Source organism: Indicator indicator, chromosome 4, assembly GCF_027791375.1.
Source record: "Indicator indicator isolate 239-I01 chromosome 4, UM_Iind_1.1, whole genome shotgun sequence".
NCBI lineage: Eukaryota > Metazoa > Chordata > Aves > Piciformes > Indicatoridae > Indicator > Indicator indicator.
This window is the reverse complement of record NC_072013.1, coordinates 20,456,076-20,469,194: the sequence shown is the minus strand read 5'-3', so window position 1 is coordinate 20,469,194 and position 13,119 is coordinate 20,456,076. Positions and strand designations below refer to the sequence as shown.

At 34.8% G+C, this 13,119-nt stretch overlaps 1 protein-coding gene across 1 annotated transcript in view; it reads left to right on the top strand.

Moving 5' to 3' along the window:
• ATG2B (autophagy related 2B) overlaps positions 1–10,545 on the top strand; it is a 41,433-nt gene extending 30,888 nt beyond the window's left edge. The window contains exons 32-42 of the mRNA XM_054400611.1: positions 207–315; positions 1,389–1,583; positions 2,050–2,151; positions 3,667–3,745; positions 4,582–4,786; positions 5,680–5,749; positions 6,440–6,522; positions 6,980–7,101; positions 7,274–7,428; positions 8,437–8,586; positions 9,334–10,545. Of these exons, the coding sequence (XP_054256586.1) occupies positions 207–315; positions 1,389–1,583; positions 2,050–2,151; positions 3,667–3,745; positions 4,582–4,786; positions 5,680–5,749; positions 6,440–6,522; positions 6,980–7,101; positions 7,274–7,428; positions 8,437–8,586; positions 9,334–9,564 (1,501 nt within the window). The 3' untranslated portion in view covers positions 9,565–10,545. The remainder of the gene's footprint in view (positions 1–206; positions 316–1,388; positions 1,584–2,049; positions 2,152–3,666; positions 3,746–4,581; positions 4,787–5,679; positions 5,750–6,439; positions 6,523–6,979; positions 7,102–7,273; positions 7,429–8,436; positions 8,587–9,333) is intronic.
• The last annotated feature ends 2,574 nt before the right edge of the window (positions 10,546–13,119 follow it).

Genomic DNA, 13,119 nt, shown 5'->3' with positions numbered 1-13,119 from the left:
TAATTTAGTGGCAAGTGTACACCTAACATTTTGCTTAAATATGCATTACGTGAGCAATAAAAAGGAAGTATGTTTAATAGTAAGAGCTCCCAGTATTTTGTTGGTATCTTCTAGTATTTTTCTCTTGTAACCATCAAAATATCTCAAAGTTTAATCCGTGAAGGTGTTGAGTTTTGGGTTGTTTTATTTTTATTTTATTTTCTCAGAAGCCCTCATAGTTCTCCTTCTCATACACCAACGAGGCATGGACGGAGTACAGCATGTGGGGGAAAAGGAAGAAATCCAGACTTCCTAATGGAAATACAGTTAAGCAAGGTGAATGACAGAAACAGCTGCAGTTATGACTGTCTGTGTGTGAATATCCTTACATGTTTCATAATTTTCCGTTAGAATTTGGTAGGATTACCTACATCTAAGCCATCACTTAGAAGGTGATGAATTTTCAGTTTAACTAAAAGTGAATTTGTTCTTCTAGCACAGTTATTTACTGAATAAAGTTGCTTGTAAAGGTCTTTGGAAAGTTTTAATAATAATAATCATACTTAAGTAATTAAGGAGAAAATAAATGTAAAGAGAAATTTAAAGGAAACAAAGTTTCTGAGCAGTGTTTGTAATAAATATCTGTTATCTCTTTAACACTTAAATGTCTGTTATCACACATCTCAAATACTGAGCACTTAAATTCAGTGTTTCTTAACAGCTCAGTATCTGGCCAGAGGAGGCCACTGTTCTGCTTGCTATCTGTGCTCTGCTTCATTACATTGCAGGCAAGGATGCTATGGGCATTATTGAGACAGGGAATGATTTGTAGGTAACCACAGGTCTTCGATTGAAAATGAGAACTACATCAAGAAGAGAGGAAAAGGAGAAAATTCAGAAGTCTTTAGAATTTAAGAAAGGTAATGGTTTAGAATTTGTATGGACTAAAGTGAGTAAAGAAAAAGGAAACTGAGACTGGAAGAAACTACTTGAGAAGTCTGTTGGCAGGGAAGAAACCTTACTTCTCTAGATGTAGAAGGTGCAGGATTCAAGAACTACAAGATTGCCTGGTACAGTCTTCAGCGAGATGTAAGAAAGATGTCAGGATGGAGAAGAAAAAGCAGTTGGTATTAAAGCAAGAAGCAAAACTTGTTCTTTGTCTTGCACTGGCTCTTTGGCTTTAATTTACATCTTAAAATATGAACATGTTTGCAATTAGGAATTGGAAGGTTTCTAGTGCTAGATGGGCAAAAAATCTGAAGTTTTCAGAAATCCTAATATTCCTGTAAATTAAAAATAGCTTTTAAAGCTCTTACTGTGGTTTAATTGATTTATTTAAGTAGTATTCTATTGTTAAAGGTTGCTTTTCACTGAAGCTAATTATGATGATTTTCTTTGCTTTTTAAAAGGTGAAATTCCAGCATGAGGTATACCCTCCAGTTGGTGCAGACAGTGAATCCAGTCTATTGGAACAGCCAGTGTCACGGCAGGTTTTTATTGTTCAAGACTTGGAGATTAGAGATCGCTTAGCTACATCACAGATGAATAAATTTCTCTATCTCTACTGCAGTAAGGAGATGCCCAGAAAAGCACATTCAAACATGGTACAGTTATAGAATATGTTAATTCACTGTAATTATGGTGGTTGGATTGTCATTGTGGGGGTGCTATACATTTATTAATCTTGCAGAAGGAGTGTGATAACATGAAGCGTTGAGGCAATATGGCTTACTGATAGTCATTTGTTTGGCTTGTTTTTGGATATTAGAACTAAATTAAAAAAATAAGTTTGAACACTACAATTTTGATAAGTTTCTCATTCCAGTTTTGAACAAACATCTTTTATGAGGAGGATTAGCCTTTTTACCAAACGTGCAAAGTTGCAGTTTTATGATATACTGTATGAATTTGGTTTTTCTTATTTTAATTTTCTTATCTTTAACATCCATAATTATAATTGGCAAGTAGAATCAGATTAGTGCAGGTGTTTTGCGGTAAATATATTTCCTAGCTAGTGTTCTGAGATTGATTTATCCTCTTGATTTTTTTTTTTTTTTTTTTTTTTTTCAGTTAACAGTTAAAGCGTTGCATGTCCGTCCAGAGTCTGGCAGATCCCCACAGGAGTGTTGTTTACGTGTTTCATTAATGCCACTTCGCCTCAACATTGACCAGGTTGGTTGTGCCAGTGCAAAAAGAAAAGAAAAAATTAATAATACTGTTTTTTTTTTTTTTTTTTTTTTACTACATACTTGTAACCATCCTGCACATTTTATGGTGTAGTTTTCTTGATTTATTTTGTTTTTACTTATGATCAGTTGTACATCTTTGGATCTCTGCTTCTCTGTTTATATCCCTGCTGGAACTTGCTTTCTGCTGAAAACAGCATATTTTTAATTTTCAAAACAAAGGGTATCTATAGACTTAACTGTTCCCTCAGTAATAGCAGTTTACCTCCTGAGACTTTTTGATAATCTCAGATGTTTTGAAATTGTGGCTTTTAAAAGCATATATTTAATCTTGCTTTGTTTGTTCATGAAGTGGCTGTTGCGTTTTTTAATTGAGAAAAGTTAATCATGAATCCAGAAGCTGTTCACAAGATTGTAGTCAAGGGCTCTTGACACTTGAGGACTGCCAGAAATGGGAGAAATTGTTTTCCTTTCTTTAGAAAGCTTTCGTATGAAGCATTTTTCATGTATTTAAGTAGTTTGGTTTTTCTTCTATGCCACTAAGGAAGCTACATGTGTTTGTGTGTTCAAATCCTGTGTGCAATTACTAATCCTTGTTGAGGCATTTCTTGCTTAATTTGTGACCTGAAGAGGAATGTGTGTTTCAAGAGGGTAATTGGGAGTTCATACCTGCCTTCTGTTTCCCTCAGCACACCTCAGAGACCAAGTTTTTAATTTTGCTGTTAGAAAAAGGGAACTCTGTATGGACTGTAATAATTTTGTGTAGAAAAAGACCCTGGAAATACTGCCATCTAGCGAGGCAGTGTTTCCCTCTTGATTACTTTTCCGAGTCTTATCTTTTGTACCATAAACAAAATTCACCTTTACAGCTTCTGCAAAATCAGCCACAGCTTTCTTGTAAGCACAAGGCTGCATGAAGTTGTGTTAGAAATTCTTGCTATTACTATCTAAGCTGTATGCTTATCAGCTGGAAACAAAAAGGAAAAGAAATCCTACATGTCATTAATGATAGGATGAGTGAGTCACCAGTGTGATGCAACCGTCAAAAAAAGAAAATGGGATATAATAACTTAAAAACATTGTCTTTTAATGAAGCAGTATAAAGGTCTGATTTGGAATAATTTGTCTGACATTGGCAGTATTAAAGGTGAATATAAATAAACTTGAATATCCTTTTATTGGAAATGGGAGAAAAGTTTGTAGACACTCAACACTTGGATTCTGAAACAGTCTCCAGAATGAGACTAGAGATGATGGGTACAACTCATCATGACAAAGCCATATAGATTAAGTTATATGTAGGAGGGGACAATAGCAAAAAGTGTCTTTCTCATTTCTGTCCTGGATTTCTATGTGGCATTTGCACATTTTAATGGATCAAAAAGAAGAAATATGTTTTGTTTCATATCTTCATAGAAATACAGAGGTGGAATAGTAGATAACAGAGAATTTGCTATATATATTTTTTTTTAACCTGATTGTATTTTATTTTTGACATTAGGATGCCTTGTTTTTCCTGAAGGATTTTTTCACTAGCCTCTCTACAGAAGTAGAACTCCTAATTACTCCAGATCCTGAAGGTGAATATTTCAAACATCTAGTATAAAATTTTTTCCTACTCCTTCACAGTTGAATCTTGTGAGTGTAAAACAAAACCAAACAAAAACAAAACAAAAAAAACCCCAAACCACCACCATCCCCCCCCACCCCCCAAAATAAAACCCCCACACAAGGAAATTAAAAACAAAACAACCTGAACCCAACTTTGGATATTTTATAAATACTATTAAAGGTGTTCACCACCTGGAACCCCGATTGTATAAAAGGTTTCACCAAAATTTGAGCATATTTAACAAGAACTTCTGAAGAAAAGAGGATTGTATAATAACAAATACAGTATTTAATATCTCTTGCATGAAAGAATGTATCTGTCCGATAGCTTGTAGTTGTATGAGCCTGGAGAAAGAAACAGAATTCAGGATTATAAACAGGCACTACAATTCACATATACAGTTAAAGCAGTACTTCTGATCAGCTGCACCATCTGATGCAACAACCAGTGTTATGTGGAAAGATGTTTCCTCTATTGACTGTATTTGTGAGATTGTTAGCAGCTATACATTACCTATTTCTGTTGAGACATCATATTGAAATGTGTAGAGAATGAAATACTCTGCAGTACTGCCATCAAAAGCAGATGGATTGTTTATGCAGATGCTTAAACCCCACGTTAAGCTTCTTGTAATAATTTCTGTTGATAACTAAGATACTATCTTACTAAGAGATTCTAGATGATGCCCTGTTAGTAATTCCTATTTATAAGCATTAGAGCTCACTAAAGACACAGTAATTGTTTAAACACAGACTTCTTGTGAAAAATACGAGTCAGTTGACTGTGTATAACTTCTTATCTTAGTTAAAAAGTCTCCAGGTGCTGAAGTTACGTGTAGTTTGCCCAGGCATTCCAGCAACCTCAAGGACCCAAGTCCAGTAATTTCTTTCTCATCACACAAGCAAGCAAATGAAAATGGTAGCATTGATTCTATGGACATGATTAACGGAGAGGATCCTCATTTCTCAGAAGAAGTGACATCATACAGTGATCAGCCAGTATTTTTCAGGTAAGCTTTTATTAAAAATTTACAATGACACACTGCTGTTCTGCTGAATGTTTTTAGAAAATGTGACGACAAGCTATTCAGACCTTATGACAAGGTGCGTTTTTTTCTTTGTTTATTGAATGATTGTGGAAGTCAAATTTATTTGCTTCAGTTTTGTATTAGATTTTACTCACTACTGTGATCAAGAAGATAAATTTAAAGGTCTGCCAAGCAATAATGACAGATTTTACAAATTTGTGCTCTTCTGTCTAGCAATGTAAATTAGATAGAATATAACCACAGTGAGAGTATATAAAGGGAAAGGGCATCATGGAGAGGTCTCTCAAGGAAAAACTGTCAGGTAGCCCTGACTTGAAAAATACTATCAAAATTGGAGCTTGTTTTGCAGAAGGCTTTTGTGTGTAAGTGCCTCTAACAGAGGTATACTTTGGGAAGCAGTGCAGAGCCAAATTATGAGAAAATTACTGTGTTTTATTTCATTATGTACATCACAAACAGAACTTTTTATGGAGTTCCAGCTGCAGGGATAAGTTTTGCCCACACAACCATCAATAGCCATACACTATTTGTGGGGACTTTGTAACTGAAATGCATGCTGTGAAAATTGAGTAAAGTAGTTCACTTGCAGGATTATTAGCACTTTGAGGACCGCTAAATTTACTATAAATGATAACCTTGACTAGATTTTAATAGACCAAGAAATGCTGAATTTACCACTGTATTTTGTACACTTATTCTAAAGTACTAATGCAGTAAGGAGGGGATTTATAGTTTACAGAAAAGGGTGTGGCATCCTATTCCATGAGGATGGGAATCAATGAGTTTCTTTTTGAAATGATACTTTTATTTTCTTTGCATGTTTCTTGCTGTAAAATTTCCTTTGTATACCCCAGAGAATTTCGGTTTACATCAGAAGTTCCAATACGACTTGATTATCATGGCAAACATGTGTCGATGGACCAGGTTGGTATAGAACAAAAATTGATGTTGTTTGTTTTGATGTTTTTCCCCTGCTATGAGCTGGGGTATGCTTTTATGCTCCCTACTAATTATTGATTTGATCTTGAGAAATGTAAACCTCTTTTCCTTAATTTCACTAAAGCTTAACCTTATTTCACTCTTAATTTAAAATAGGGGGTGAGTCCTTCAGGTATTATTAACTCAAAATGGACTTTAAAGACACATTTATCAACTCAGTGACTGACTGGAATCTTTTTTTTTCACACTCATGGTGCCCTTCAAAGGAAGATAATACTATCTTCTGCCAGAGTAGTGCATTTTTTTTCCTTCCTTATTAGTGCTGAATTAAATTATTGTGTTTTTTTAACTCCTTGTTTCCTTCTTGTGTTATAACATTTGGAACACACTGATGCTAGAGCTATGCATACATAATTTGTTATATCTTAAATATTTCTGAAGAAGTCCCCTTGCATCCAGATGTTTTTCATAGAATAGCCAGTTAAGCCATTTTCCATCTTTCACAAGTTTTCATGTAATGTAATTCATAGCACTGTAACAGGTAGCATTTGGGAGATAGAAGAGAATCAGTTTAGGCATACATACCTGCAATAGGAGTTGAAATGATGAGATTATTTCTCACCTACAGATTATAAAGGATGAGTAAATTCATGTGATGAAATATTTCACTTACAGGGAACATTAGCTGGAATTCTTATTGGGCTTGCTCAGTTAAACTGCTCAGAATTAAAGCTGAAGAGACTTTGTTACAGACATGGGTAAGTTTATCAAATTGTAGATTAACATTGGGTTTGCAAATTGAACAAGTTTGCTGTGAATAACTGAACGTAACAAGAAAGGGCAAACTCTAATAAGATGCTTTTAAAATCCAAGACGCTTTCTGACTTTACAAATATTTCTTGATTCTAGTTTTTGTCAAATATATGTCGTTCAAGAAGAACATCTGTTTTCAGGGCAATATTTAATATATGTGATAGTCTTCATGTGAAACTGAGTCGTTTGTTTACTTTGTATTGAACTGAATGTGATCGTACTGTCTTGACTTCTGTTCTATGAAGCATGTGGATGTGAAATGCTTGGATTAACTCGCAGTAACAAAAGATGCAACATGAAAATAGTTTTTGTTTCAATTACATCCTTGTTCGCTTGGAAAAAAGTGCATTTGTCTTATTAGGAGTTGCATGTTCTAGGAAAAATTTTTTTTTTTTTTTTTAGTTTATTAGGTGTGGATAAATTGTTCTCCTATGCCATCAGTGAATGGCTTAATGATATAAAGAAAAACCAGCTGCCAGGAATTCTTGGAGGAGTAGGGCCTATGCATTCACTAGTGCAGTTAGGTAAGTTAATTCTTATTCCTATAGAGAATTATATGGCAGTTGTTTTAAAGAAACAAACATGCAAAACCCAGCATTTCTCCAAATAATGCTGACACTTGTTTTTGCTTTCTTTCAAGGCATTCTGCTGATACAAGAGAACTTTCTAACTATGATGTTCTGTTTTCATTTTAAGTCCAAGGTCTGAAAGACTTGGTGTGGTTACCAATAGAGCAGTACCGAAAGGATGGCCGTATTGTAAGAGGTTTTCAAAGAGGAGCAGCTTCTTTTGGTACTTCCACTGCAATGGCTGCTCTGGAGCTAACAAACAGGATGGTTCAGACTATACAGGTACAGTATATTACTGATGGAGTTAGGCATAAAATGAGAAGTGTTGCTCTAAATTTAGCTAGCATCTTAACTATATTTTTAAGGTTGGGAGCATGAATTAAAAAAAAAAACATCTGTATCAATAGGAAAGCAGACACTGGGCAAAAGTTGCAGCAGTCTGTGAGGTAAGAACTATGGCAGTGGTTAGAAAATTGTGTTAAATGCTGCTGAACACCCAAGCTGTTACATGTTTCTTCATGTCTTGAATGTACTACAATGTACAGCTGAATACTAAGGTACTCAGGTACACTAAAAATATCACTGATGTTGAGAAAGATGTGTACTTTGCACACATGTATTTTCCAGTAGTAGATTCTTTTTTTATAACATCAGCTTATCTGTGCTAAGTTTAAAAACAAAACAAGGCAAAACCAACAAAAAAAGCCTCCAAAATTATACCAGTTCTGTTAATGTAGATACATGAACTCTATAGAGCTTTCTAGATTTAAGTCTAAAGTAATGTTAAACTGTTAATAAATTTGTTTTTAATGTAAAACACATGATGAAAATACACTTTTACCTCCTAACTTTGCATAAATTCTATATATGCCTAAGCTTGAACATACACAGTAAAAAACCCAGTATTACCAATGAGGGTTGATTATATGTATGCCTTTGTGTTTGTTAAAAAAAAAAACAAAACAACCAAAAAACTACAAAACACCATATCATTGATCAAACATTTCAGTTTCTATCCTGAGCATTTGTGATGCCTTTGAAGAACTGTCAGTTAGGGGGAAAAAATACCTTACCAAAACCTACAACATTCATTCTTTCATTATGAAGCTTAACATATAGTTAGAGCTGGACCCATTCCAGAATTTCTTGTACAAAACCTTAATCTGCTGTAAATGATTTTTTTTTTTTTTTAACTAGAGTTCTTTTATTTCTTTTGTATCACTCTGTTTGAATTTGAGATCAGGTACCATAAAACGTCTTGTATATTTTGCATTCACTCTTGGTCTTCAGGCAGCTGCAGAAACTGCATATGATATGGTATCACCAGGGCCTACTTTTATTGAAGCAAAAAAGGTCAAACGATTCCCTCACCATCGTTTAGCCCATCAGCCAGTAGACCTACGGGAAGGTGTAGCCAAAGCATACAGTGTAGTAAAAGAGGTGAGTGGTAATTGTCCTTATTTTTAAATAATTCTTAAGTTTGATTAAAATATCAAATGTTAGCTTAAGATGACCAAATGAAGAAAAGAATTGAAGGTTCTTCATCGGTAATCTTAAACTAACAAAAACTTTGCATGGAAAAATTGGAGAAACGGAAGTGAATATTATGCAGATAAGTGTGAATAGGACTTTGGTGTTCCACAGTTGGGGGATTTTAGAGTTATTGAGACATCTAAAACTGATTTCCTGCCCCATGTCATCTGTCCTTCCCTTTCTGCCACCCAGCCCCTACCATAACTCACCCAGTTAATGCTGAAGTTCTTCAAGTTTAATAATGGATTTAAAACAAGTAGAAGTTCTTTACCATGCTAGCATATTAAAAGCTAGAATGCTAATCTGGTTCATTGTACCTTTTGTATTATGCTTTTAGTTAATTGCACCTGATATTGCACGTAGAGAGTTAGGTCTTAGCTGAGGAGTTTCAGTGAATTCTATAATTTTTGAATAACTCAAGTACCCCACAGCTTCTTCCCTTGTAGGCAAGAAGTGTTACCAAAAGTTACCTTAAGTTCATAGTTGTGTTAATATACGCCTCATTAGAAGAACCGAATCATATTTCTATCAGTATAATTGGACTATAGTTGTAATACAAATCACAAAGATGACAAATGCTAAGCAGTTTAAGTTTTCCTTAGAACTGGGAGAGGTTGCTTTTTTCTTTTTCAATGTAACTATTTTTTCTTGAAGGGAATTACGGACACAGCCCAAACTATCTATGAGACTGCTGCTCGTGAGCATGAGAACAGAGGAGTAACTGGAGCAGTAGGAGGAGTCCTCCGCCAAATTCCACCAACTGTGGTGAAACCTTTCATTGTTGCAACAGAGGCAACCTCAAATGTTCTAGGTGGAATGAGAAACCAGATCAGGCCAGATGTGCGTCAAGAAGAGTCTCAGAAGTGGCGCCTTGGGGAGGACTGAGATTATAAATCTGGTAGTGAGGCTGGAAATGCAGAAGACTGTCCCATTGGCAGCTTTAGGTGGAGCTCACTTTGTTTTGTCACGCTCATCTCAGGAACAAATGAGAGTTTCAACTATTGCTAGCAAAACATTCAACCAAAAATATTTATGAAGTGAAAAGAAAATTGGTACTTGCTTATACTGTGTGTTACCAATACCTTTGGTCCATAGTGCCAAACCTAGCAAAGCATGCGCTGCCAACTCACAGACATGCTTGCTCTGTTCTTTTTACCATGTTTTTCTTGGTAGATCTAACATCTGAAGCAGAAGCCTGTATGGTGAAACTGAGTATATTTTAAAAGAAGTTTTCTGAGGGCTCTGTGGGTGCTCTTCACCAACTAAAGGAAAAAAGCTTTCATTTTGGACATGAGACATGAAAGCTATGTAATGTGGAAGCAGATAAGATAGTACCATTTAGTGGTCATATGCATCGCTTTTAATGTGGCACTTGCAGCAAGGGCAAGCTTGATAACCATTCAGAATTTAGATTCGATGTTGACACACCTACGAACAGGATTTATTCCTAAATATTATATACCTACTTTTGTGGGTCTCTGAAAAACTGAATGTTGCAGAATGTTCTGTTGTGTTGCACTTTAAAGGATATGGCCTGTATATTGTGCTTTTTTTATAGTGTGAATAAAAGGTAATGTGCATTATCCTTTACGTGGTTTAGAACCTTACACAAATTATTGAAAAGAGCATCATTTGATGATGATCCTACAAAAAAGTGTCTTAAATTTGTTTAAACTACTCATTATATGTAAAACCACTTTTGTCTTCTGTTACACTAATTACAATGCTAAAATAACTGTTCTTCAGGAAAACAGCAGTTAAATGTTATTGTGGCCAACAGTTCTTTGTAAGAGTGAGAAATCCTAAGTAAAATCCAAGTACTGCATAATTTCATAGTTAAAATTCTATACAGACTTTATTTCAATGATGTTTTATTTAAAGTTCATATTGTTGCAAAGTTGCTGCTCTGAAACAATTTTTAATTTAAGTTGTGCGTCATCAGTTATTTGATAATTAGTATTTTGGGTAATTTAATTTGAACTGGGGATAAGTGAGAGAATTTTTAAAGCTCAGACAGACAAATCCACAAAATAAAACAAAAATCCAAGTTGTTACTGACATGTATTTACAATTTAATAGATCACCAGGGTCTCCACAGGGCTTTATTAAGTAACTGACATTGCTCTGTTTCTAGTCAGTTAAAAGGCTTGGCACTAGCTGTTTCGGAATTAACTTTTTTTTTGGTTTTTTTTCCCCTGATATTAGCAAAACCAAGGATATAAAGGCTGTTTGGAATGGCAAAATGGGCATTTTGAATTTTAACAACTTAACACTTTGGATGACTACCCCCAACATAAGTTTGTCATAGTCCTGTACTTAATAATAACAGGAAATCCTGGAAATATACTGTGTGGAAAATCTCCACCGAAAGAGGGGCATCAGATGCTATTGATCAGACTTCAGTCTCTAAGCATGGTGAGGAAGAAGGTTCACCTTTTTTTTTATTTCATACCTACTACTAGTGAAAATTTCACTGATGAACCTTACAGGAAAATGGGAAGTGTTTGAAGGAAAATGGTTACAGCTCGCTCATCCTATTATTACTAGCTATTCATGAACACGAAACAGTGACTGGAGGGTAGGTGATTGGAAAATGTCCCTTCTGCTGGGAAAACTTCTGCAACCCACTTCATTTTTCATAAAACTCCAGTTACAAACAAATTCTTGTGTTGGGTGATATGATATTACAAGGTTTTCTTTTCAGTCATTGGAATCATCTTGAGTTGCAGTTCACTCTGAAGATCCAGTTTTTTCAGTTAAAAAACTTGCTGTAATCAGGAGGTGCTTTTGAGAGGACAAATGCCTGCAGATTGAACAACGTAAAATATTTTCTGATATAAAAATATTTGCTGCTGTTCATACTTCTGTCCAGTAATTAAAGAGCTCTGCTTTTGTGAGAGCTCAAAGGATGAGCATTTTGCACAGGAACAAGTTCCAGGTTTGTAATTTGGCACTTCCCAATGCCTTCTCAAGAGGTGGCGATGACTCAATGCAAGTAAGTACCAATGCATCATTTTTCTTTGCAATTACCATACTATGTAATTTCAGCTGGTCCAGTTCTTCCAGTTAATTGGAGTATACTGTAATAGTATCTACATGTTTTCTTCCATTTGAAAAGGAGCAGTTGGCATTTCAGCATTCATTTAATTTTCAGTTCTGTCATGATCTGATTGTACTACAATGCAATTAGAATATATTTTTATATGAGAACATGCTGTCAGGCTGAAAAATTTTTATAGTGTCTCATTGTCTGCAACACAGATTGTACACATTTATTAAACTTCACTTTTCATTAAGTAAACCCTTGCATTGACTGCTTGCACTTTATTGAGCTTTTTCCAAATAATTCCTTAATTTTTGGATGTGTAGTCTGAATTGCTTTTCAGTTCTAATATTATCTTGGCAGTGTTTGAAATATTTTAAAAAACAACCAACCAAAAAGAAACCACGAACAAAACCAATAACAAACCCCACAAAACTTGCCACACTAGTCTTTAAACTAGAACCTTGTTTTCAAAAGGTGTGTGCATGGCTCGTACTTTGAATTGAAGTGTATGTTGTGTATGAGAAAGGTTTTATTAAATGCTCTGATGATACTGTAAGAGGTTTCAAGCACTTAAACGATATTTGACTCTGTATGTATTTCCTGGAAATAGAAGCCTGTGGATGCCATGCTGTATTCTCTGTCAGCATGAGGAGATCTGCAAAAAATTATCATTGCCTGTGAATTTTCCACTGAAATCAGTTGCTATAGATACTGGCAATTTTCATATTTGTAGTGGGTGTAAACTGACACTTTAATGATCAATATTATCTAAAGTTGAACTAACACTAGTACAGCTATTGCTGTTAAATAGCCTAATAGTATTCTGATAGATCTGTAATCCTCAATTTTCCTGAGCATCCTGGCACTTCAAGTAATACATTGTGTGCCTCAGAAGTACCTGAAAGAGAGTTAGCTTTTGGAAAAATACAGAAAGAAACAAAGAAAAAGCCCATCATGCTTCATAATAATCTTAACAGTGACTGCATGCAGAAGATCACATCCATGCAAAGGCAGCTTCCATTTTCTTTACCTATTGAAAGTTCCTAAATACTGCAGCTTTTTAGCAACATGACGTACCCTGTGTGTATTATGCCTAGTCACCAGTGAGTTCATGTGTGCTTAAGGGATATATGTGGTTGTGTTTCTCTCATTAAGTGGTTCATCATAAACATCCATTACTTGCTTTCATTTACAGTTACTTAAATGAGTTGCCAAGAAAGGTTTCTTAATAAACCAAACAAAGCTATTAAATTATTATGAAAATGACACTCTTGCTGAATGTGATCCATATACCTGCAAAAGTGATACTGATTTACCATTAAATGTGGATATGTATTCATTTTGTAAAACAGTGAAATGCAAGAAATTGTTTAGAGAAGTTAAATACTTCAAAT